At 42.6% G+C, this 24,045-nt stretch overlaps 1 protein-coding gene across 1 annotated transcript; it reads right to left on the bottom strand.

The window, feature by feature from the left end:
• Positions 1–4,517: 4,517 nt before the first annotated feature.
• LOC145806813 (uncharacterized) lies at positions 4,518–5,357 on the bottom strand. Its single transcript, XM_082904633.1, has one exon. It carries the CDS (start codon positions 5,355–5,357, stop codon positions 4,518–4,520), a length of 840 nt encoding a protein of 279 aa, XP_082760759.1.
• Between the last annotated feature and the right edge of the window lie 18,688 nt (positions 5,358–24,045).

Raw genomic sequence — 24,045 nt, forward strand, 5'->3', positions numbered from 1 at the left:
TCTATGACCCAGGTAAGAGTTTTGCATGCTTTATTCAAATTTTTCCAAGTGTTTTCTCGGTTCCCTCTCTCTAATCAAACTCTCTTCTTGTAGGCCATCCAAAAACAACACCTTGTAATGGAGCAGATTCACAGACTCCGACAAAAGGCGACCGACTCTGCCAGCCAGGTCGAGCATCTGCAGAGGGAGTTGGGACTGTCAAAGGCCTCTTTGGAGATTGCCAACACATACAACTCCAAATTGCTCGGTCAACTTGAGGCTGCCGAGAAAGAAAGGGACGCTCTCCGGACCGAGCTAGAGGCGTTAAAACAATCAAGGAAGGATGAGGTTGACGAGGCGAACAACGTCGGTTTCAAGGAGGTCGAAGAGAGCTACACCAAGCAGGTCGAGGCCCTCAGGGACATATTCTTCAAGTTCTGTTGGAAGGCGGCTTGCAAACAGCTCGGCCAAGGATCTGGGACCGACGTGTTTGCCGCTCCCCCAGTTTCCTTCTTGCCGATGTACATGGTGCCATATGCCAACGATGTCTTCAGCGCCTTGCAAGCTAAGGCCGATAAAGAAAGTGGGGACGGAGCCGAGGAAAATACCGAGGGAGACAACCGCCCAAAGCAGGCCGACGAGATGGAGTCCGGCGTACAAGAAACCACTACTACGGTCGACCATGAGGCAACTATAACCACGGATGACTTCGCAGACCCTTCCCCTTTGGTGTAGTTTTCTGTCTTTCCTTTTTTTTTTTTTTTTTAATTTAAAGAATGTAACTGGGCTGCCTGCCCCCCTTATGTAATTCGACTTCTCATCAATGAAAAGTTTTGATTTCGTTAATTGTTGCATTGCTTTAGTTTCATCATCTCGGCAGGAACAATTAAGCAAAATGTCAACTACTTTAGCCGGGGTAAAGCACCTTGGTTAAACCTTTTGACCAACCCTTAGGCAAATCATCAACTCATTCAACCGGAGTGAAACTTCTCGGTTGAAATCTCAGAGTTGAGTAAATCATCAACTCATTCAATCGGAGTAAAACATCTCGATTGTAATCAAAGAGTTGAGTAAATCAACTCATTCAACCGGAGTAAAACATCTCGGTTGAAATCACAGAGTTGAGTAAATCATCAACTCATTTAACTGGAATAAAACATCTCGGTTGAAATCACAGATTTGAGTAAATCATCAACTCATTCAACCGGAGTAAAACTTCTCGGTTGAAATCTCAGAATTGAGTAAATCATCAACTCATTCAACCGGAGTAAAACATCTCGGTTGTAATCACAGAGTTGAGCAAATCATCAACTCATTTAACCGGAGTAAAACATCCCGGTTTAAATCTCAAAGTTGAGTAAATCATCAACTCATTTAACCGGAATAAAACATCTCGGTTGAAATCACAGAGTTGAGTGAATCATCAACTCATTCAACCGGAGTAAAACTTCTCGGTTGAAATCTCAGAGTTGAGTAAATCATTAACTCATTCAACCGGAGTAAAACATCTCGGTTGTAATCACAGAGTTGAGCAAATCATCAACTCATTTAACTGGAGTAAAACATCTTGGTTTAAATCTCAAAGTTGAGTAAATCATCAACTCATTTAACCAGAATAAAACATCTCGGTTGAAATCACAGAGTTGAGTAAATCATCAACTCATTCAACCGGAGTAAAATTTTCCGGTTGAAATCTCAGAGTTGAGTAAATCATCAACTCATTCAACTGGAGTAAAACATCTCGGTTGTAATCACAGAGTTGAGCAAATTATCAACTCATTTAACCGGAGTAAAAAATCTCGGTTTAAATCTCAAAGTTGAGTAAATCATCAACTCATTTAACCAGAATAAAACATCTCGGTTGAAATCACAGAGTTGAGTAAATCATCAACTCATTCAACCGGAGTAAAACTTCTCGGTTGAAATCTCAGAGTTGAGTAAATCATTAACTCATTCAACCGGAGTAAAACATCTCAATTGTAATCACAGAGTTGAGCAAATCATCAATTCATTTAATCGGAGTAAAGCATCTCGGTTTAAATCTCAAAGTTGAGTAAATCATCAACTCATTTAACCGGAATAAAACATCTCGGTTGAAATCACAGAGTTGAGTAAATCATCAGCTCATTCAACCGGAGTAAAACTTCTCGGTTGAAATCTCAAAGTTGAGTAAATCATCAACTCATTCAACCGGAGTAAAATATCTCAGTTGTAATCACAGAGTTGAGCAAATCATCAACTCATTTAACTGGAGTAAAACATCTCGGTTTAAATCTCAAAGTTGAGTAAATCATCAACCCATTTAACTGGAATAAAACATCTCGGTTGAAATCGCAGAGTTGAGTAAATCATTAACTCATTCAACCGGAGTAAAACTTCTCGGTTAAAATCTCAGAGTTGAGTAAATCATCAGCTCATTCAACCGGAGTAAAACATCTCGGTTGTAATCACAGAGTTGAACAAATCATCAACTCATTTAACCAGAGTAAAACATCTCGGTTTAAATCTCAAAGTTGAGTAAATCATCAACTCATTTAACCGGAATAAAACATCTCGGTTGAAATCACAGAGTTGAGTAAATCATCAACTCATTCAACCGGAGTAAAACTTCTCGGTTGAAATCTCAGAGTTGAGTAAATCATCAACTCATTCAACCGGAGTAAAACATCTCGGTTGTAATCACAGAGTTGAGCAAATCATCAACTCATTTAACCGGAGTAAAACATCTCAATTTAAATCTCAAAGTTGAGTAAATCATCAACTCATTTAACCGGAATAAAACATCTCGGTTGAAATCACAGAGTTGAGTAAATCATCAACTCATTCAACCGAAGTAAAACTTCTCGGTTGAAATCTCAGAGTTGAGTAAATCATCAACTCATTCAACCGGAGTAAAACATCTCGGTTGTAATCACAGAGTTGAGAAAATCATCAACTCATTTAACCGGAGTAAAACATCTCGGTTTAAATCTCAAAGTAAGCATCGAAAACAACAGAATGCTTAAGCAAAGATAAGTCACTTCTATTATACTTGACAAAAAGTGTGTTACATTCAGAAGTATAGGGAGAACAAGTCTTTTCACAAAAAATTACATACGAACGTAAAATGCTAAAAATAATACAGTTTGAGGTTGGCCGCATTCCATGGCCGGGGTATGCCTTTTCCTTCCAAATCTTGCAAGTGGTATGCCCCCTTGCCCGCCAGACCGGTTATCTTGTAAGGCCCTTCCCAGTTTGCCCCTAACTTGTCTTCCCTGGCACCAGTGTGTTGCCCATCACCTTTCTTAAAACCCAATCCCCGACTTTGAACAGTCTGGGGTGCACCGTTTTGTTGTATTTTCTGGAAAGCTCTTGTTGGTATGCGGCCACATGGATTAGAGCCTTGTCTCGGCGCTCTTCCACTAGGTCCAATTCCAAGGCGATGGCTTCAGAGTTCAGCTCGGGCTCAAAACTTTAACTGCGGAGGGTGGGCATGCCAACTTCCAATGGGATGACCGCCTCCATGCCATATGCTATGGCGAAAGGAGTTTCCCCGATAGATCGCCTCGGGGTCATCCGGTATGCCCAAAGGACACTTGGGAGTTCCTTGGCCCATTTTCCTTTGGCTTTCTCAAGTCTTTTTTTCAACCCATTAAGAATGATCTTGTTTGATGCTTCGGCTTGGCTGTTAGACTGCGGGTAAGCCGGGGTGGAGTTATAGAATTCAATTTTCAATTCCTCACAAAATCCTCTGAATAAGCGCCTGTCAAATTGGGTGCCATTATCAGAAATTAGAATCTTGGGGACGCCAAACTGCGTTACCACATTCTACTAGACAAACCGTTTGACGTCTTTCTCCTTGATAGTTGCAAAGGGCTCAGCTTCAACTCATTTCGTGAAGTAGTCTGTAGCCGTGATGAAGAACTTCCGGTTGCCTGGTGCCGTTGGGAGTGGTCCCACTATGTCAAGCCCCCACATCGTAAAAGGCCAAGGGCTTGTGAGGGGAAGAAGTTCTTTGGCCGGCTGGTGAATTTGGTGGGCGAACTTCTGGCACTTCTCATATTTGCGAACATATTTTTGAGCGTCCGCTTGCATGCACGGCCACCAATATCCTTGCGAGATAGCACGGTAGGCCAAAGATTTTCCCCCGATGTGACTGTCGCATATGCCTTCATAGATCTCGTACAGGAAAGCTTCCACGCTGTTTGGGTGTACACACTTGAGGTAAGGACTGGTGAAAGACTTCTTGTATAAAATGCTAGATGGTGAGAGCCAAACCGCTCTGACTTCACCCGGACTTTATGCGCTTCCTTTTTATCGGCCGGAAGGGTCCGCTCTTTTAGGAAGAGGATAATAGGGTTTATCCAAGAAGGGCCAAGCTCGGTGCAGAGTACTTCTGTCTGCTCGGGTTCCTCAATAATTAGCCTTGGAAGAAACTCAATCAGGAGAGGACTGGGAGATGTTCTGTCGACCATGGAAGCCAGACCGACTAACTCATCCACACAGCCATTTTCTTCCCGTCCAATTTGCTGGACCCTTATCGCCTCGAATTGCTTGATCTAGTCTTTTACCAGAGCTTGGTACTTTGCCATTCTATCATCTTTAGCTTCGTAGACCCCAGACACTTGGTTGACAACAAGTTGGGAATCGCTATAAACCATCAGCTTGGATGTGCGCAACTGGAGCGCGTTCTTAAGTCCGGCCAGCAGCGCCTCGTACTCAGCCTCATTGTTTGACGTAGGGAATCTGAGTGTGACAGAGTGTTCAATGGTCAGACCGTTTGGGGAGATCAAAACTATGCCTAGCCTGACACCGTGACGATTCGAGGCTCCATCTACAAAAAGTTTCCATATTTCACCGACAAAGAGCTTCCAACACTCTGAGGGGTCCTGGGAGGCTTGAAGGTCGATGGGATCACGGTTGCTCGGCTGCTCAATTTCTAGTTTGCTGCTGTTCGGTTCTATTTCATCCCCCCTTGGCGATGTAACGCCGGACCCAACAGGTTGATCTGCCATGCCCAAGTCCGGAGTCGTATCACCGGGCTGCAGTTCTACGCCGGCTGGAGGTTCTATGGCGGGGCGTGCAAGTTCCGCGTCGCCAACATCGTCGTGCTGTGCAATTTCTAGCGAGCCTGCATTCACCTCCTCGGCTACCATGGCAAGATCCACCGGGCATACTGGATGAATTCCAGGTGAGAATTCAACAACGAAGTCGGCCAATGTCTGTTCTTTTATGGCAGTTCGGGGTTGGAACTTAACGTCGAATTGTCCTAATTCGATCGCCCACTTGAGGATTCGACCAGAGAAATCTGCCCACTCGTACAAGGCTTTGAGTGGGAACTCGGTCAAAATGATGATTGTGTGAGCATGAAAATAGTGCGCCAATTTCCTGGAGGCCATCATCAATGCCAAGGCAAGTTATTCCAGTGGCAAGTATCTCGACTTTGCTGGTAGCAAGGTTTTGCTCACGTAGAAGATGGGGAAATGCCAGATTCCTTATGACTGGACAAGGACTGCACTAACTGCATGCTGAGAAACGGCCAGATAAAGGTAGAGTTCTTCGCCTGGCTTTAGTGTCACTAATATTGGAGCAGAAGACAGATATGCCTTTAGCTTGGCCAAAGCCTTGTCACATTCCTCGTCCCACAAAAACTTGGATTTCAGGGCTCGAAAGAAAGGGCAACAGCGATCTGATGACCGGCTTATGAATCGATTAAGCGCGACGGCCATTCCGGCCAGATGCTGTACGTCCTTCGCCGAGTTGGGCTGCGTTTATTCTTGTTTGGCTTTGATTTGTGTAGGGTTTTCCTCGATGCCTCGGTTTGTGACTAGGAAGCCTAGGAGTTTCCCGGATCCCACGCCGAATGCACACTTGGACGCGTTCAGGCGTAGTTTGTGTTGTTTGAGAATGGCGAACATCTTGGCTAGGTCGGGCAAGTGGTCTGCCTCATGCCTGCTTTTGACCACCATGTCATCGATGTAACCTTCCATCGTCTGGCCTAGCAGAGGGGTGAACATTTTGGTCACCATCTTTTGGAAAGTTGCCCTGGCGTTCAAAAGGCATGACTCGATAGCAGAAGAGTCCCCTTGGAGTGGTGAAAGAGGTTATCTCACGGTCGGGGCCATGAATGGCAATCTGATGAAAACCGCGGTAGGCATCCAAGAAACTGAGCCTTTCATGTCCGGCCGATAAATCCACCAGCTGGTCTATTCTGGGCAGAGAAAAGTTGTCTTTAGGGCAAGCTCGGTTGACGGTCTTGTAGTCGATGCAAACTCGCCACTTCCCATTCTTCTTGGGTACTACGATCGTGTTTGAAATCCACTGAGGGTAGTGCACTTCCTGAATAGCTCGTGCTTCAAGCAAGTTCCTTACATCCTTCGCGACTACCTTGGCGTGATGAAGAGCCGATCTCCTTGTTTTTTAAATGACAGGCTGTGCATCGGGGAAAACATTGAGTTGGTGGCAAATAAAACTTGGATCGATGCCAAGCATGTCGTAGGGTGACCATGCGAAGACTTCAATATTTGCCATCAAGAACTCTACCATCTCGGTCCTTTCTTGAGCGGTCAGGCTTGATCTGAGCAAAAAGAACTTGTTTGGACTTTCCGTGTCGATCCGTACTTCTACCAATTCTTCAACAGCTTTGTCCTCGGCCCTGGTGCCCACGTCATCAAGGACACTTTAGTCTTCCAGGCCTTTAATCATTTGCATGAAGCCTTTGGCAGCTCGGCTCCCATTCACTCCCACGAAGCATTGCTTCGACATGACTTGATCGCCCCAAATTTCCTCAATTTCCTCCATAGCCGAGGGAAATCTCATAACCTGGTGGTGGGTCGACGCTACAGCCTGCATAGCGTAAAGCCAGCCCCTACCGAGGATCAGATTGTATGTAGACGGCACCTGCAATACCTAGAACTCCACCTGCTTGACCACGGATCCGGCTTTGACCGGTAAAATTATTTTTCCCAAAGGCCACTCCGGTTGCGAGTTGAAACCTACAAGTGGCGAAGTTGTCGGAGCCAAGTCTGTGTCTCGGAGTTTGAGTTGTTTGAATGCGTCGTAGTACATAATTTCAACCGAGCTTCCCTGGTCAATCAAGATGCGCTTGACATCGAACTCTTTGACGCGGAGAGTGACCACTAGGGCGTCATTGTGTGGCGTTTGAATGCGCTCTAGGTCCCTTGTGGAGAAACTAATCACGTCTTTTTCCTCGGTCTTCCCCCTTTTGATCGTGGGCTGGACTGACAAAACTTCCCTCATGTGTTCTGCCTTTTTGATCATTCCTCGGAGCTTGAATACACGTGCCGGCTCCACTATGTCGTGGATCACATTAACCACTCCTTGAGGGGACGCCTCTAAGTCCTCCGGTCTATGCGGATCAGCCGGGGCGGGATGTGCGGCCTTAACACCCCCATAAATGTAAAGATCTAAGTGTTCGGCTGTGACTAACTCCTCAAAGTTTTGCTTCAGAGGTAAATAGTCCTCTGTCCGGTGTCCTCGCTCCCGGTGAAATGTGCAGCGGTACTGCGGATTGAAGCCCTTTTGCGCGTCGCCTAACTTAGCAAGAAACCGGACGTAATCCTCGTCACGGATTTCACTAAGTCTACGATAGATTGGAATCTTAAAGATCGTGGTGATGCCCGTCCGAGCTTTCAACCTTCTGTTAGCATTAGCTACGTCATCGCGGGGGTATTCAGCTCGATCATTCCGACGACCCCTTCGACGGGCAAAAGGGCGACGCGCAAAAGGGCCAGATTTGACCCATGGTTAGATTCCTCAGCATGACCATTTGGACGGTTAGTCGCCTGTCCGACTGCGTGTACCTTGCCAGCCGACCTCTTGTCTGTTACCACCGGTGTTGTCTTTACGGTGGACGCCGCCGCATCATCCTCTACTCGGAAGTGCTCATTGATGTGCTGCATTAGTTGGCCCATGGAGGTCGGCTGGTTCATGGTAAGCGAGTCCCGCAGCCTATGTTCGACCGGGAGACCGCGCTTATATTGGGTGATTGCCAGGTTGATCGGGCAATCTAAAATCTCATTAGAGGTTTCCTAGTATCTGGAGTTGTATGCCTTGAGCGTGTCGCTCGACTCCATTTTGACACTGAGAAGGTGGTCCACCTCCGTTGGCGTTTTAGTGTTGGTCTTGAAACGAGTCACAAAGGCTTTCGTCAACTACTGCCACCTTTCAATGCTTCCCTCCGGCAGCCTTTTAAACCACTTCAAGCCCAGCTCGCCTAAACTCGACGGGAAGATAAAGCACAGAAAAGCGTCATTGCGCCTATGTCCGGCCATGACTTGCCGGAAGTGGCTTACATGCATGTATGGATCAGTCTTTCCGTCGTAGAGCGTAAACTTGGGCTGGTGAAAGCCTGCGGGGAGCGGTGTGGTTTCTATCTCAAGGGAGAAGGGGGTGGCGTTCAGCCTCGCTAAATCTGTGTCTAGAAGGAGAGGCACGGCTGGGCGGGGTGGTGGCATTATGACCTCTTCACTAACGTGACCCCCGTAAGATAGCCGTTGAAGCGTCGGCACCCTTTGAGTCTTTCGCCGGGCTCGATTGCCCGCAAGTCCTCTGAGCGAGCGGAGTAGGAATATCTCGACGTCGTCGCCGGATGTGAGGGTTGATAGGTACTATATTGCACGCTAGACTTCTTTACAGGAACGTCGGAATCTCCAACCCTGTAACTTCTGGTGATAGAAAGGGAGGGAGTGTGTCGCTAGCTCTGACTGCTTGAATGGCGTAGTTGGGTGCGCTCACTGTGGTCTCCCACTCCAGTAAAACCCTTCCCGTTGACATGCCATTTGAGAGCTTCCATCTCCGCCGCCATTCTCCGGATGACGACGTCTTGGTCCCTTAAATTGTGCTCCAGACGTCTAGCGTGCGATTCTCTTCGCCGCCGCTGTCCTTCTGGGCTCCGTGAGTGACTTCTAGTGCGTTTATCACGCGCGTCTCTTGAATGTCCTCTTGGGGAAGTCTCCAGGTCCGTCATGTTTGGAACGATGGAGAGTCCGTCTCTCTGTATGGCTGACTCCGGGGTAACACCGTCGATGGCGGACAACGGTATATAGTCGTTGTTTGCCATGGAAGGCGATCAGATGAGCTTGAAAGACAATGTTTTGTCTATCAAGACCTCAGGGGAAGTAAGTGAAAATTTTCATTTAAATAGCTTATTGGTTGATTTAGTAATTTTCTTTTCTTCCTGCTAAATTCAAAGGCGTAATATGGTCATTTTGGATAGCCACGTAACGTCGTTTATACTAAATTAATGGATTGGGAGAATCTTCATATTGTCAGCAAAAGTAGGGGAGGCTCTGTAATTATTGAAACCACGGGAGAGGTCTCTATATTTGCCAGAAATGTCAAGGGAGGTAAGTGTGATTTAACTAAATTTTAAACTCTATAAATTTCATTTTATTTTTGATAAAATTTATATTTTCAAAATAAACTCTACAAAATCTATCAAACAAGATTTCAATTGACACAAGAATTATGTAAAATAATAAAAAAAAATATTTACACTTTTTTTTTTGGTGTGAAATTTTAGGTTTTGCTTGGAAGAACTTTGGAATTGTAATTATATATCTTGGTTTGTATGTGGTGTTTGGTTGTAATTTTTAAAAATTAATTTTATACTCACTTTTGAAAACTCTTTTCCAGACGAGAAAATTTGGTTAACCCAGTCGTCCCCCCAGACGTTCGACTGGTTGACTGGAACAGTGTACGGTTTTTTTTTTTTGTTATTTTTAATTTTAAATAAAAAATATTTCCAAATTTTTTTTTAATTTTTTTATGAGCTTTGAATAGGATTTTGGATTGTGTGTTTGGTTATGAGTTATAAGTTTTTTAATTAAATATCATATGTCACATCATTCATTTCAAACTCAATTTAAAATTCTTTTCAAAACTCATAACCAAACAAATTTTTCACACTCAAATCATAATTTCAAAATTCACAAACTCAAAATACAACTTCTATTCTTAAATCATATTTAGAAAGCTCTACCAAACACTACCTTATATTTTCTTATTAATTTTAAAATTGTGAAATGCCTGATATATAGGCTCAAAAAAGGATGACAATCAATATCTGAGTGCAAGTGACGTATGTGTGTGAGTAAAAAAGTTGTAGAGAAAAATAACATATACATGAGGCTTGTTATTGTTTTATTGAAAAGTAGGAAATAATTGAATGATCAATTTCAAAATAAGGAATAAATAACAACTAACATAGAGAATTTATTTAATTAGTGTTGATTTATCATAAACACATTGGAATTAAGTTAAAAAGTATATTGAAAATAGGTAAAAGTCTTAAAAAGTATATTAAATTCAGTGAGAAGTGTAAATATAAATATTATTAGTGCCTCGTGTTATTTAAATTTTTTTTTTCCATTTTTCTTGTGCCTTAGGGGTACTTGTTAACAAGATCCAAATTTATTTTATTTTATTTTTTTGTTAAGGTGATAAAAGGCATTTTAAGAAGAAAAAAAAAAATCAAGATCAAATTAATTTTTGGGAAAATTAATAGCTGGAAAAATTGAACTCCATGAATGTTCAATAGTTAGGATTTTATGAAATATGAAATTATGAAGAAAAGGTTCCTTATATATATATATATATATCACAATATTTTTATGTTCAGAAATTGCGAAATTTCACACTTTCAAAACAATGGAATTCTATAGTTTTAAAAACCAAAACATTTCAGAATTTAATGAATTTTCACACTTTTGAAATGTAAAAAATAAAACAAAACAAAACAAAGCACTAAAATTCTGCAGTGGCAAAATTTATGAAATTGTGAAGGGTGTGTTTGGTAATGTTTACGTTTTCAGTTTATATTTACAAAAATTTTATAAACTGATTTTTGTTTATTTTTAGAAAAACATAAACTACAAACGCGTTTGGTAATTGATAAAATGTTTAAAAAATTTTAAAAATATAAAAAAAATGTGAGAAATGGCTAGTGGTGCCAGAAGACGGTGGTGGAAAGTGGTGATAGTGGGTGGTGGCGGGTGGGTGGTGGTGGTGGTGGTGGCGGCGAGTGGTGATGGCAAGTGGGTGGCGGATGGCAGGTGGTGGTGGGTGGTGGCCGGTGGGTAGTGGTGGCGGGTAGATGGCGGGTGGTGGTGATGGGTGGGTGGATGACGGTGGCAGGTGGTAGCGAGTGAGTGGCGGGTGGTGGGTGGCGGATGGCTGGTGGTGGCTGGTGGGTGGCGGGTGGTGATGGTGGGTGGGTGGGTAACGGTGGCAGGTGGTGGGTGGTAGCGAGTGGGTGGTGGGCGGGTGGTGGCAAGTGGGTGGTGGGTGGTGATGGTAGGTGGGTGAGTGGGTGGGTGACGGTGGCGGGTGGTGGGCGGTAGCGAGTGGGGGTTGGTGGGGGTGACGGGTGGTAGGTGGTAGTGGCAGGTGGGTAGCAGATGGCGGGTGGCGGATGGCGGGTGGGTGGGTGATGATAACGGGTGGTAAGTGGTAGCGAGTGGGTGGTGGTGGTCGCAGGTGGTAGGTGGTGGCAGGTGGTGGGTGCAGGTGGGTGGCGGGTGGGTGGTGGGTGATGGTGGTGGTGGTGGTGGTGGTGGTGGTGTGGTAGATGGTGGTGGCGGGTGGATGGCAGGTGAGTGGCTGGTGGTGGCGGGTGGGTGGTGAGTGGTGGTGGCAAGTAGGTGGCGGGTGGTGGTGGCGGTGGCGGGCGGTGGATGGTAGTGGTAGGTGGATGGTAGGTGGGTGGTGGTAGTGGCGGCGAGGGGTGGATATTGGTGGCGAGTGAGCGGCAGGTGGGTGGTGGTGGCGGGTAGTGGCTGGTGGTGGCTGGTGGGTAGTGAGTGGTGGTGGTAGGTGGTGGTGGGGGTGGGTGGTGGTGGCAAAAGACGGTGGTAGAAAATGGTGGCGGGTGGTGGCTAGTGTTAGGTGGTAAAAAAAAAAAAACTCAAAACTCAAAACGGAAACACATTTTTTGTGTTTTCATTTTTTGGCTAAATTTATAAACTGAGATCACTAATTTATAAATCAAAAATTTTACCAAATAAGTTTTTATTTGAGTTTTTTAAATTTTTATAAATATAAATAGAAAACTAAAAACGTAAGTGTTACCAAACGGTACCGAAATGTTTACAGTTTTCAAACTTGGAAATCATATTCGTCGCGCGTTCTCCCCAATCCACCTCTTTTGGTTAAGTACATTTTCTTTTTCTTTTTCTTTTTTTTTTTGTGCTCAAACCTGATCACATTTTTCAAAAACTAAATTTTTTTGTTCAATTGATATTTTTCTCCATAAAATTTAGGAAAAGTGAGAAATTTCCCAAATTTTCAAACTAGAAATTTCACACTTAAATCGCAAAATTTTAATCCAAAACAATGAATTTCATTCTATAAATTGAAAAAAATTTCATCCCAAAACTAAAAAATTGGGACGAAATCGTAAAATTTCATTCAATTGATATTTTTGTATTAGTTTAAAAGCACACTGAAAAATTTCCCAAAATTCAGAAAATTTTAAGAAATTTCACCAAACTAGCTGTAGTCAAGGATGGTTCCTTAATTCCAAGGGTTTGGCCTTCTTATTTTTATTTTATCTTATTCCATACTCGCTGTATAACCCAGCTGTGGCCCAACCCATTAACCTTTGAGCCCAACAATGGACATGTGGGTAAGGTAACTTTAATATCAAACTACTGAAACAATTTAATGGCACAATATATAAATATATATATATAGAGGGGCACCATAACGAACTAGGGCTTCACAAAACGCACCATAATAAACAATTTAAGACTGTATTTTAATTATAAATTTGGATAGAAATTTGAAAAAGGGGTGAAATGAAAATTAGAAGTTGTTTTTTCATTTTTTTTAAACCAAATTAACTTTTAGATTTTTCAAAAAATTACTGAAAATCAAACTAAATAGATTTATATTTTTTTAAAACCATTTCTCATCTCCTTTAAAAAAAGGGAAAAATCCTATTTACCTCCCCGTGGTTTAGGCCAATTACACTTTACCCCTATCATTTGGAAATAACACTTCATAAATTATTTTGGACCCATTTCTTTGGATCACTACTTATCAATTTTGAAATCCTTAAAATTTCTTCCCCCCTCCAAATAATACCAAAATTATCCTTGTAAAAATATTCCACCCATTGAATGTCCATCTCCCCACACCCCAAAAAAATTTCACTTCCAAAAGAACCCTAACAAAGCCCACAAAGAAGAAGAAGAAGATACAATGTGATTATTGTCTCTGCTGCCTCATCCACCATTGTCACTGTTGGTATGCTCTCTCTCTCTCTCTTTCTCTCTCTATATATATACACATATAATTTCTTAGTTTTTTCATAATAATTTCTTCTCTTGTAGAAAAAAAAAATTGTAATATTTGGTTTAGTTTTCTTAGTAAAATAGGTCCAAACCTATGAATAATGTTCGGTTACCTGTTTCTGAACAAATAATAAATGTTCGGTTACCGGTTCTCAAACAAATAAATAATGTTCGGGCTTGTGTTTCCAAATTTTGGTCATATGCCCGGGAGTTCAGTTCCGAAAAAATGACGAACATATTTTATTATTTTTGCCATTTTTTTAAGAAACTTACCCTTATAAGGCCAATCTCTTCTGAGTTAAGAACAACATCAGAACCTCCTCAAAACTTTTATTGTTGTACTTCTCGTTTTATGGAGTTGTGGTTGCCAAACAAACTTCCACTCATTGTCATTGCCGGAAAAGTGTAGGTAATCGAATGGTTGCCACTATTACCACCATAATATTTCCGTCAAAAGGTTTTCAAGATTTTGAGGGTGAGTAGGTTTTGAAAGTGAGATTTTGGGAAGATGGATGGGTGGTGATAGAGGTAAGTGCTCTCATAAACCCTAATTCAAGATGTAGAAGGCGTGTGTAGGTTTAATTGTGAGATAGGGTATCAAAAAATTAATGATGTCCTTTGTAGTAATATTATTTGAGGTTATTATTGTAAAAAAAAAAAGAGCTAAAGATTGAAAGATCCAAAATAATTTATGAGGTACTAATAACAACACTCGTTAATAATTTGTGTTGAAAAGTCACAATTGCCCCAAGCCCCATAACAGTACGGAGAGAAAAGGATTTGTTTAGAACCATATAGGTCAAGTGCTTTTCTTGCCCCCATTTTGCTTGATGAATAACTTGACATCTACATGAATTTCAAAAATAATAAATAAATAATAAATTTGTAATTAAATAAATTACTCAAAAGTTAACAATAATAATCATATTAAATACATATATGATCACTAAAATTTAAAAAAGAATAAAATAAAAAATAAATTATAGTAGCTCACCTTTCAAAAACTTACTAAAAAAGTTAACAATAATAATCATATTATATAAATATATGATCTCTAAAATTTAAAATAAATAAATTATTGTAGTTCACCTTTCAAAAAAAAAAAAAAAAATGCAATTGAATAAACTACTCCAGAGTTAACAATAATAAATGCATGTATGATCACTAAAATTTAATATAACATAAAATAATAAACAAATAAATAAATTATAGTAGCTCACCTTTCAAAAATAAATAAATAAATAAATTTGCAATTAACTAATTTACTCAAAAGTTAACAATAATAATTATATGCACATGTGATTTCTAAAATTTAAAATAAACTAAAATAATAAATAAATAAATAAATTCTAGTACATCACATGCAAATCTTCTTCTACGTCGGTTTCTCTTGGAAATCTTCTACTTGGAACTCTTTAACTCACTGGAGGATATTTATGCATTGTCATGCATAAGGGCATTTATGTCTTTTTGCATGACTAGTTTTGAAGGAAAACACTCATTCCTGGCAGATATTTGGGAGCTTCTATTTACACACACAATATACACTTTCTACACATTTCCCCTCACTACACTTTCTACACACCTCCTTCATTAAGTGTGTGTATAGAGGGGGTTTAATGTGTGTAAATAGTAGCTCCCCAAATATTTACTCCAATTGCACGTGTGCCTCAAATTTCGTGAAGTCGGACGGAATAGATAAGAATTGCATTTTAGTCCCAAATCACAATAAGGATAAGTGGCTATTTCCTAATGATAGGGGTAAAGTACAATTGGATTAAATTACAGAAGCGAAAAACTAAAAAAATAAAGAAAAGAGAAATAATGGCAGATATTTTTCTATCCGATTCTTTTCTTTTCTCATCAACCCCTCCCAATTAAAACAGGCCATAAATTAACCCAGTGACAAAATCCACTTATAGTTTTTACGATGGATTCATTCTCCATCTATGCTAAAAATAAAATAAAAAATAAAAAAACAAAGCTTCCAAATGTACAACATTTGTCATTCTTACTAGCTTGAATATTACTTTTGAAGCAAAAGGAAATATGAGCAATCTTAAGATCTTAATAACAGCTCATTCTCACGTGAGCGAGAGAGAGAGAGAGAGGGCTTTGGTTCGTTGCCATTCAATTGGAAGATGAGATGTCGATGCCACCGAATGTACTAGGGGAGAGAGAGAGAGAGATTCATTATTATTATTATTATTATTTACCAATCTTTGAATAAGACATGTCATGCAACGCATAGTTATCCTAACACCCATCACTATTCACCCAAAAAAAAATCCTAACACCCATCAGGATTCCCCATTCCTTGATGCCACACTTTAGGTACTAACTACAATGACACTAAGATGTTTTTTTGTTATTTTCATCCCCTACATTAACCCTCTTTTCAATTCGCACGCAACATCATCTATGGTCTCTCTCTCTCTCTCTCTCTCTCTCTCTCTCTCTCTCTTACTTAATTAATTGGGTTAACTCAGTCCACCATCTGTCCAAGTGGTCGCAAGTATGAACCTCATTTGACCTATAGAATGAGTATATGCACAGCCATTGTGAGTTCATTTGCTTAACCGTTTAGTGTTGCTTGCCTTTCCACTCCTTGAAAAATTAAGCCTTGTTATTAGAATGTGCTGCTTCGAACTAGTCAAGATTAGCTTGTGGGTGCCCAGATATTGCTCATTATATGATGAGAAAAACACAAATAAACAAACAAATGCTAGTTCAGAGATTGATAATTTTTTTTTTTATCAACAAAATACTTTATTGATGTAGAAAACAAGTACAAAGTACAAAATGAACTACATCAATAAAGAAGAGGGAAGTGTAAAAGCATCATAATGAGCTAAATCATATCAATTATGTTGGCATCAAAAAGCCCATCCAATTATTTGCTAGCACCCCCAGAGTTGGTGAGAAACCAACAAAAGAAACAGACCAAACACCAAAACAAAACAGTCAACAGATAGACTCGGCCATTCCACTAAACTCTGCCACAGCAAAGTGCCAGAACAGTAGCAAACTCACCAACAGCCAATTGGGAGACACCAGAGAGCACCACAGTAGGCAGAGCACTTAGTTAACAGATCAGTCCAAAATGCAGAACTAAAACACAGCCTAGAATCAACCTCAAGCAGTAGCCATGATCAATCCATGATGCATACTTTAACTTGCTGTAGATTATTCACTATGTCATTAACTGAGTAACTAAAGTAAGGGTTAGAAGCTCTAACCCACAATGCAATCCTGACCTTGATAAGATCACACAACCCTTCCAAATCCACTTGAGAGCCATTAAAGATACTATCATTCCTCTGCCTCCAAGTGGACCAGAGCACTGCCAATGGGATGACCTTTCAGATAACCTTCTCCCATTTTTTTTACTCTATACCCCTCCCACCATTGCAATAGACCTGTCACTGACCCCGGCATAGCCCAAAAAACTCCTCACGAGTTGATAATATTGGACTAGATCCTCCAAACAAGAGGGAAACACAGCAGCACATGATTTACAGTTTCCATTTCATTCCTGCAAAAAATACAGTTTACATTTGAGGCTTCACTTAGAACTCCAATTCTTTGGAGATAAGAAGTTGTCTTGATTCTCTCTCTCCATGCTAACTACCTAAAAAATTGCATCTTTGGTAGAGCCACATTCTTCCAAATGAAATCCTCTAAATTTGCATTAACTTCAGATTGTGGTTCACTTCCCTTGTAGGCAGAAACGACTGTAAACCTACCAGACTTGTCTACATTCCAACTCAATGTATTTAACAGTCCTTCCTTGAGAACCGGTGTATTTTGTATCATCATCTTCAACCTCCTCAATTCTTCAATTTCCCATTGAAACAGGGTTCTTCTGAAGACCAATCCCCACTCTTCATTTCACCTCTTCTTCTATTGATCATTGCCACTGAGTCACCTTTATCAAGAGCCACAGAGAATAGTCTAGGAAATACATCTTTTAAGCACCCATTGCTAATCCAATTAACAAGCTAGAATTTTGTTTTCCTCTCATCACCAATACTAAGTGTGGGGACATAATTTTTGACTAGCAACACGTGGCTGAGGTGGCACCAAAGTGTCAGCCGAGGTGCCACGTGTCCTGGTCTAGACACCGAGGTTATCTCCGAAGATACCGGAGTTCGGGATAAGCGGATAACGGACAAGAGTCCTAGAATGGGAAAAAACTTCAGTTTGGGTAAAGATAAGACTCTTAGAGAGTTTATTCCAATCCTATTAGGAGTCCAAGATTAGCAGTAATCCAAAGTCCATTGAAGCTAGGCTTCTATTGGAATTAGGTTTGTTATGATTATAAAAGAGAGGCACCCCTATGGGTCTAACGTATGCATTTTATATTCTAAATAGTGAGTTAAACACTTTTGCTATCTTTGAGAGATAACTGACTTGATCGTCGGAGTGCCCCCGGGTGGACGAACCACCGCCATAATCTCTTCTTTTTGTTACAGGTCATTCATGCATCATCTATTCTGCCAGTACTCACCAATTAAATACTAATTTGGCAGTTTGGTCAGAGATCTACTCACACACTAAGTTTTATGTTAAGCTTGAAAAAATCCACCACCTTAGGGCAAGATCCAACAACTCCCAATATATCTCTCCAAACCATAGACAACCTTGTACTTGCAACATGTAATGGCCACCAAACCCCACCACCCTCTGGGCATTTGCTACAAATCAATTTTTTCTAAAGAGTGTCATTTTCACACCTAAATCTCAACCACCACTTCAAAAGAAGACAATCATTCATGAGTCTCACCTTTCTAATGCGTAACCTCCCTTTACTTTTGCTTTGAGTGATTTCCCCCCATTTGACCAAATGGATTTTCCTTTTCAGCTCATCACCCCCCCAAAGGAATCAGACTGAATTTTATCAATCTCCTTTGCAACTGTAGACACCCCATTTTTGACCGACCTTAAGACTCAGACGTCACTGATTGAACGCTCGGTGATATTGCATATTGCGCTCATTCAGAAGTTTCAGAGTCCCGGCTACAAGCCTTGCTTCTAGACTTCCGGATTCTTTTGTGCCTTGCCTCGGTTTGCGAACCAGGCTCTGTTTTCTCTATTTTCTCTTTCCAAAGGGAGGGAGAGGTCTCGTAGATCATCTCTCAGTGGCCGTAGGCTACGTTTTGAGGTCGTAGGCCATTTTTCCCGTTTGGAGCCCGGTTTTCGATTTTTCGGAGCCGACGGCCGTGTGCCTCGGTTCGGGACCGCCTAACCATCTCCGTTTGCTCCGATTTTTGGTACACACCTTATTTCCTCCCTTTTGAGGAACACTGTGGCCCGAGAGACCAACTTCGTGGTCAAACGCCACCTCCGGTGCTTAACAGCCCATATTCGGGGCCTCGGGCCGCGCGTTTCGGTCCCCCGAACCTCCTCTCACGATTTAGACGCGTTGGGTGGGTTGTTTTTGGACCTCCTCTCACGATTTTAGCGTGGTTTGAGTGTCCCATTCCTTACGCGGTTTCAGCGTGTTTGAAATTTATCCCAGGTTGCGTTGTAGACGCGCTGGGCGGGTTGTTGGACCTTCTCTCACGATTTCAGCGTGGTTTGAGTGTCCCGTTCCTCACACGATTTTAGCGTGTTTGGATCTTATCTCAGGTTGCGTTGTGCGCGCACTTGAGCGGTTATTTTTGGACCTCCTCTCACGATTTCAGCGTGGTTTGAGTGTCCCATTCCTTACGCAGTTTCAGCGTGTTTGGAATTTATCCCAGGTTGCGTTGTAGACGTGCTGGGCGGGTTGTTGGACCTCCTCTCACGATTTCAGCGTAGTTTGAGTGTCCCATTCCTCACACGATTTCAGCGTGTTTGGATCTTATCTCAGGTTGCGTTGTGCGCGCACTTGAGCGGTTGTTTTCAGACCTCTTCTCACGATTTCAGCGTGGTTTGAGTGTCCCCTTCCTCACACGATTTCAGCGTGTTTGGAATTTATCTCAGGTTGCGTTGTGCGCGCACCTGGGCGGTTGTTGTTTGGACCTCCTCTCACGATTTCAGCGTGGTTTGAGTGTCCCGTTCCTTACGCGATTTCAGCGTGTTTGGAATTTATCTTAGGTTGCGTTGTGTACGCACCTGGGCAGTTGTTTTCAGGCCTCCTCACACGATTTCAGCGTGTTTGGAATTTATCTTAGGTTGCATTGTGTACACACCTGGGCGGTTGTTTTCAGGCCTCCTCACACGATTTCAGCGTGTTTGGATTTTATCTCTAGTTACGTTGTGTGCGCACTTGAGTAATTGTTTTCGGACCTCTTCTCACGTTTTTAGCATGGTTAGAGTGTTCCGTTCCTCACACGATTTCAGCGTGTTTGGAATTTATCCCAGGTTGCGTTGTAGACGCACTGGGCGGGTTGTTTTTGGAGCCTCCCCTTCCTCACACGATTTTAGCGTGTTTAGAATTTATCTTAGGTTGCATGGAACGAGCTCCTGATTGATTTTCTTTGTTCTTCCTCCACTCACGAGTCCAGCGTGGTTGGCGTGTGTTCACCCTTTACATCTATTGTATCACATCTATTACATCGTATCTATTTTACTGTCTGGTCCAGGAGACCTTAAATCCTTCGGTCTAAGGAGACCTTAAATCCTGCATCATCACTCGCACTGTTTTGCGCATCGCACTTGCATTTATTCGCACTGTCTTGTACACTCACCTAGTCCAGGAGACCTTAAATCCTCCGGTCTAAGGAGACCTTAAATCCTGCATCATCACTCTCACTGTTTTGCGCATCGCACTTGCATTTATTCGCACTGTCTTGTACACTCACCTGGTCCAGGAGACCTTAAATCCTCCGGTCTAAGGAGACCTTAAATCCTGTATCATCACTTGCACTGTTTTGCGCATCGCACTTGCATTTATTCTCACTGTCTTGTACACTCACCTGGTCCAGGAGACCTTAAATCCTTCGGTCTAAGGAGACCTTAAATCCTGCATCATCACTCGCACTGTTTTGCGCATCGCACTTGCATTTATTCGCACTGTCTTGTACACTCACCTGGTTTAGGAGACCTTAAATCCTCCGGTCTAAGGAGACCTTAAATCCTGCATCATCACTCGCACTGTTTTGCACATCATACTTGCATTTTACTTGCATTTCATCGCATTATCTTGGGCACCTTCACTGGTCTAGGAGACCTTAAATCCTCTAAAGGTGCAATTCCTTTGGTGTTTGTCGTGCCCGAACGACTTCCAGTGGTCTGGTATAGCCACCTGCCTGTGTTAGCAGTGAGTTCCTAGGAGATCAACTGAGACGGTGGAAACTAGAGTTTGAATGGCTCTTGCCTAGAACGCAAAGGTTCAGGATTTCCGAGACTAAAGTCTGGTTTAAATACCCAGGGGTATATCCTCGGCTTGAAACCTATATGACAGCCCCATAGATTGAGATAGCATATGTATGTGCCTCAATTTTGGATACTAAACCAACCTAGTCTGTCACCCTGTTGGAGAATAGGGAAAGCTGCGACCATAGTCAGGGAGAAAAGTAGTACCTGTGGCTCAATCAAGAAGAAGCGAGAGATCCCCAACAGCATGAGGCACGATATTGTATGTACGGTTCATTTGAGGTTGGTGCGACCAGACGAACCGCGCAGGTATTGTATCTTCTCCGTGTGAGACGTGGCGAGAATTGAATAATTCTTCGCATTCTTAACTGCATGAAATGTAGTTGTTGCTTTGCATTCTTGCTTAAAACTGTTGCATCTATTGTAAATATGTGCTTCATTACAGCTTGCTGCATTTGCATGATCATTGAGATACCTTCAGCTTCTTGCATTGTCGGTTGCATTTTGCCCCTGTTTGCGGGCATGCCTGCGGGCACATCTCTGTTTGTCTTGCCTGTTTGTCTAAGTCTTCGGCCTTGTCAAAAATGGGTCGTCTCTGGGCTTTGACATTCACTCCCGTCACTTATGACTTCTGAGTTCTGTCAAAGAGGGGCAACTGTAGACACCCCATTTTTGACCGACCTTAAGACTCAGACGTCACTGATTGAACGCTCCGTGATATTACATATTGCGCTCGTTCAGAAGTTTCAGAGTCTCGGCTGCAAGCCTGCTTCCGAACTTCCAAACTCTTTCGTGCCTTGCCTCGGTTTGCGAACTAGGCTCTGTTTTCTCTGTTTTCTCTTCCCGAAGGAAGGGAGAGGTCTCGTAGATCATCTCTCAGTGGCCGTAGGCTACGTTTTGCGGTCGTAGGCCATTTTTCCCGTTTGGAGCCCAGTTTCCGGTTTTTCGGAGTCGACGGCCGTGTGCCTCGGTTCGGGACCGCCTAACCATCTCCGTTTGCTCCGGTTTTTGGTACACACCTTATTTTCTCCCTTTTGAGGAACACTGTGGCCCGAGAGACCAACTTCGTGGTCAAACGCCACCTCCGGTGCTTAACGACCCATTTTCGGGGCCCCGGGCCGCGCGTTTCCGTCCTCCGAACCTCCGTTTTGCATCCGTTTTGGTTCATTTTTGGTGGAGACCTTATTTTCATAGTTAGGAAGCTTGTAGGAGGGTGGGAGGCCAGCAATTGTTCTGAAAAAGCCAGCTTTATTTCTTCATCGCTCTCCGACGCTCGTTTTCCTCACTTAAAAGCCAATGTTGACCACCCCGGGGCCACTTTCTTGAACCCTAAACCCCATATTTGTGTTGTACACACCTGAGAAGCCACCAATATTTGGTGGCCGACCAGTAATTGTGCCTGATCCTTTTGACCCCCTCTAAAAAATGGTCTTTTCTCTCTCCTAGTTCACTTTTTTTGGGTTTCAACCACATAGTTGTGTTGTGCACACATGGGAGACCACCTTTTTGAGGTGGCCGACCAGTAATTATGCTTGACCTCTTTCACCCTTGGTTGGCCGGCCATGGGAGATGGTCGGCCGGCCACGGGAGATGGTCGGCCGGCCACTTGAACCCTCAAAACCTGGCCGGCCATGACCCCCACACCTTGTTCCTTCCAGCTGTACCCTTTGTTTCCCCCCAGATCCTGTATCCGAGGAGTGGTCTTTTGGGGAGGAAACTTGAATTTGATTTTCCCCCCCTTTTCCTCCATTCCTTTGCCTATATAACCAGCCCCTCAGCTGCATTTTGAGGGGTTACAAAAATTGTTTTAAGGCTCTTGCATTCATCCTCCCTCTCTCTCTACTCCAAGCACCAAAACACCCTTAACCCTACACCATTTACCCTACACCTCATAGCACAAGGCCCCTATCCTCCATTCTAGCAACTTGAGGCTGCTTTCCAGACGTAAAGAACTCCCAAACTTGGCCCAAAAGTTGTTGAAGCATTGGTCTACAAGGGTGAGTCCCATTTTCTCTCTTTTGTGCCTTATTTTGCTTTGTATCTAAGCCATACTTTTTTGCATTTTTGGACTCCGACCCAAACTGTAAATAGTCATATTTTGAGCCCCTTTTCATGTTTGATTAAGGGTCTTTCTCCGTTTGAGGCCAGCAGCTATCACTTGCCTCTTTAACTCTCTTTTAGGCCTTATTTTTGCATAGTATTTTAGGCCTATTGTTGAGTTGTTTTGGACTTTTCCATAAACTGTAAAATACCTTGTTTTAATCCCCTCTTCAACATTGTTTAAGGGCTCTCTTCTGTTTGAGAACAGCAGCTGCCACTTGTCTCTTTATCCCTATTTTAGGCCTTTTCTTGCATGATAGTTTGGCCTTATCTTTGATTATTTTTGTGTCTTTATGTAAACTATAAAGTGACCTTTTTTGAGCCCCTCTTCAACTTTGTTGAAGGGATATTTGCCATTTGGGGCCAGCTGCTGTCCCTTTGTGTTTAATCTATATTTTAGGGCCATTTTTTGCATGATAGATTAGCCCTATTTGTGTTCATTTTTGAGGCTTGTTATAAACTGGAAATATGAATGTTTTGGGACTGTCTTGCATCTGTCTTCATGCTTCATGATAAAATAATGCATGTTTTGTATAGCTATAGGCCAATGCGTATGCCTAGTTTTGTGTTTCGGGGCCATTCCATGCATCGGGAGCCATGTTTCCATGTTTCGGGATCATTTTGCATCACATTTCAGTGCTGGAACTTGCATGCTTGTATGCCATATTCCATGCCTTGCCATGCCTTGTTAGAGTTGCATGTTATGCCTAGGATCGGTCCTCGGTTTGCGTGCATGTGTGCACACATTTCGGTAGTCTCATTTTCATACCATGGCTACTGATGTGAGTGTGGCTGAGGTCCACTCATGTTGGTATAAGTCCATTGTGCATTGTGTATGCCATTTTATTTCATAGCATTGCGTATGCTAGGTTGTATGTTAGCGCATTGTGTATGCCATGTTACCTCGTGCATCGTGTATGCCATTTCATAGCATTGTGCATGCTAGGTTGATATTAGTTGCATTCATGCATATCATGCATATCGCATTGTGTTTGGGATAGGAGTTAGCCCGAGCATGGGAAACGAGGGACGGTTCGTACTTCGAGTGACGGAACGTGTCTCAATTCTCGGTCGCCGACACTCCGGATTACCCATGATGGAGTTTAGGCCTTGTTGTGTCCATATGTGCATCCATTTCATATTGAGTCGTGCAATTCGACTCCTCGGCCATCATGCATCGAGATGCGTGATTGGTGACATGAGGATCGAGGACTACACTCCCAGAAGAGTAGTCATGCATACATATGTGAAAATACTGTGCCATGCCCCTTTGTTGCTCTCTGTTGCAGCAAATCAGAAATCGGCAACCTTTCGAAGCTTGGCACGCATTCCAAGAACAATTGCAAACAGAGGCAAACTGGGGCATCGC

The sequence above is a fragment of the Camellia sinensis genome, chromosome 14, assembly GCF_055761805.1.
Source record: "Camellia sinensis isolate YWXY chromosome 14, ASM5576180v1, whole genome shotgun sequence".
Lineage (NCBI taxonomy): Eukaryota > Viridiplantae > Streptophyta > Magnoliopsida > Ericales > Theaceae > Camellia > Camellia sinensis.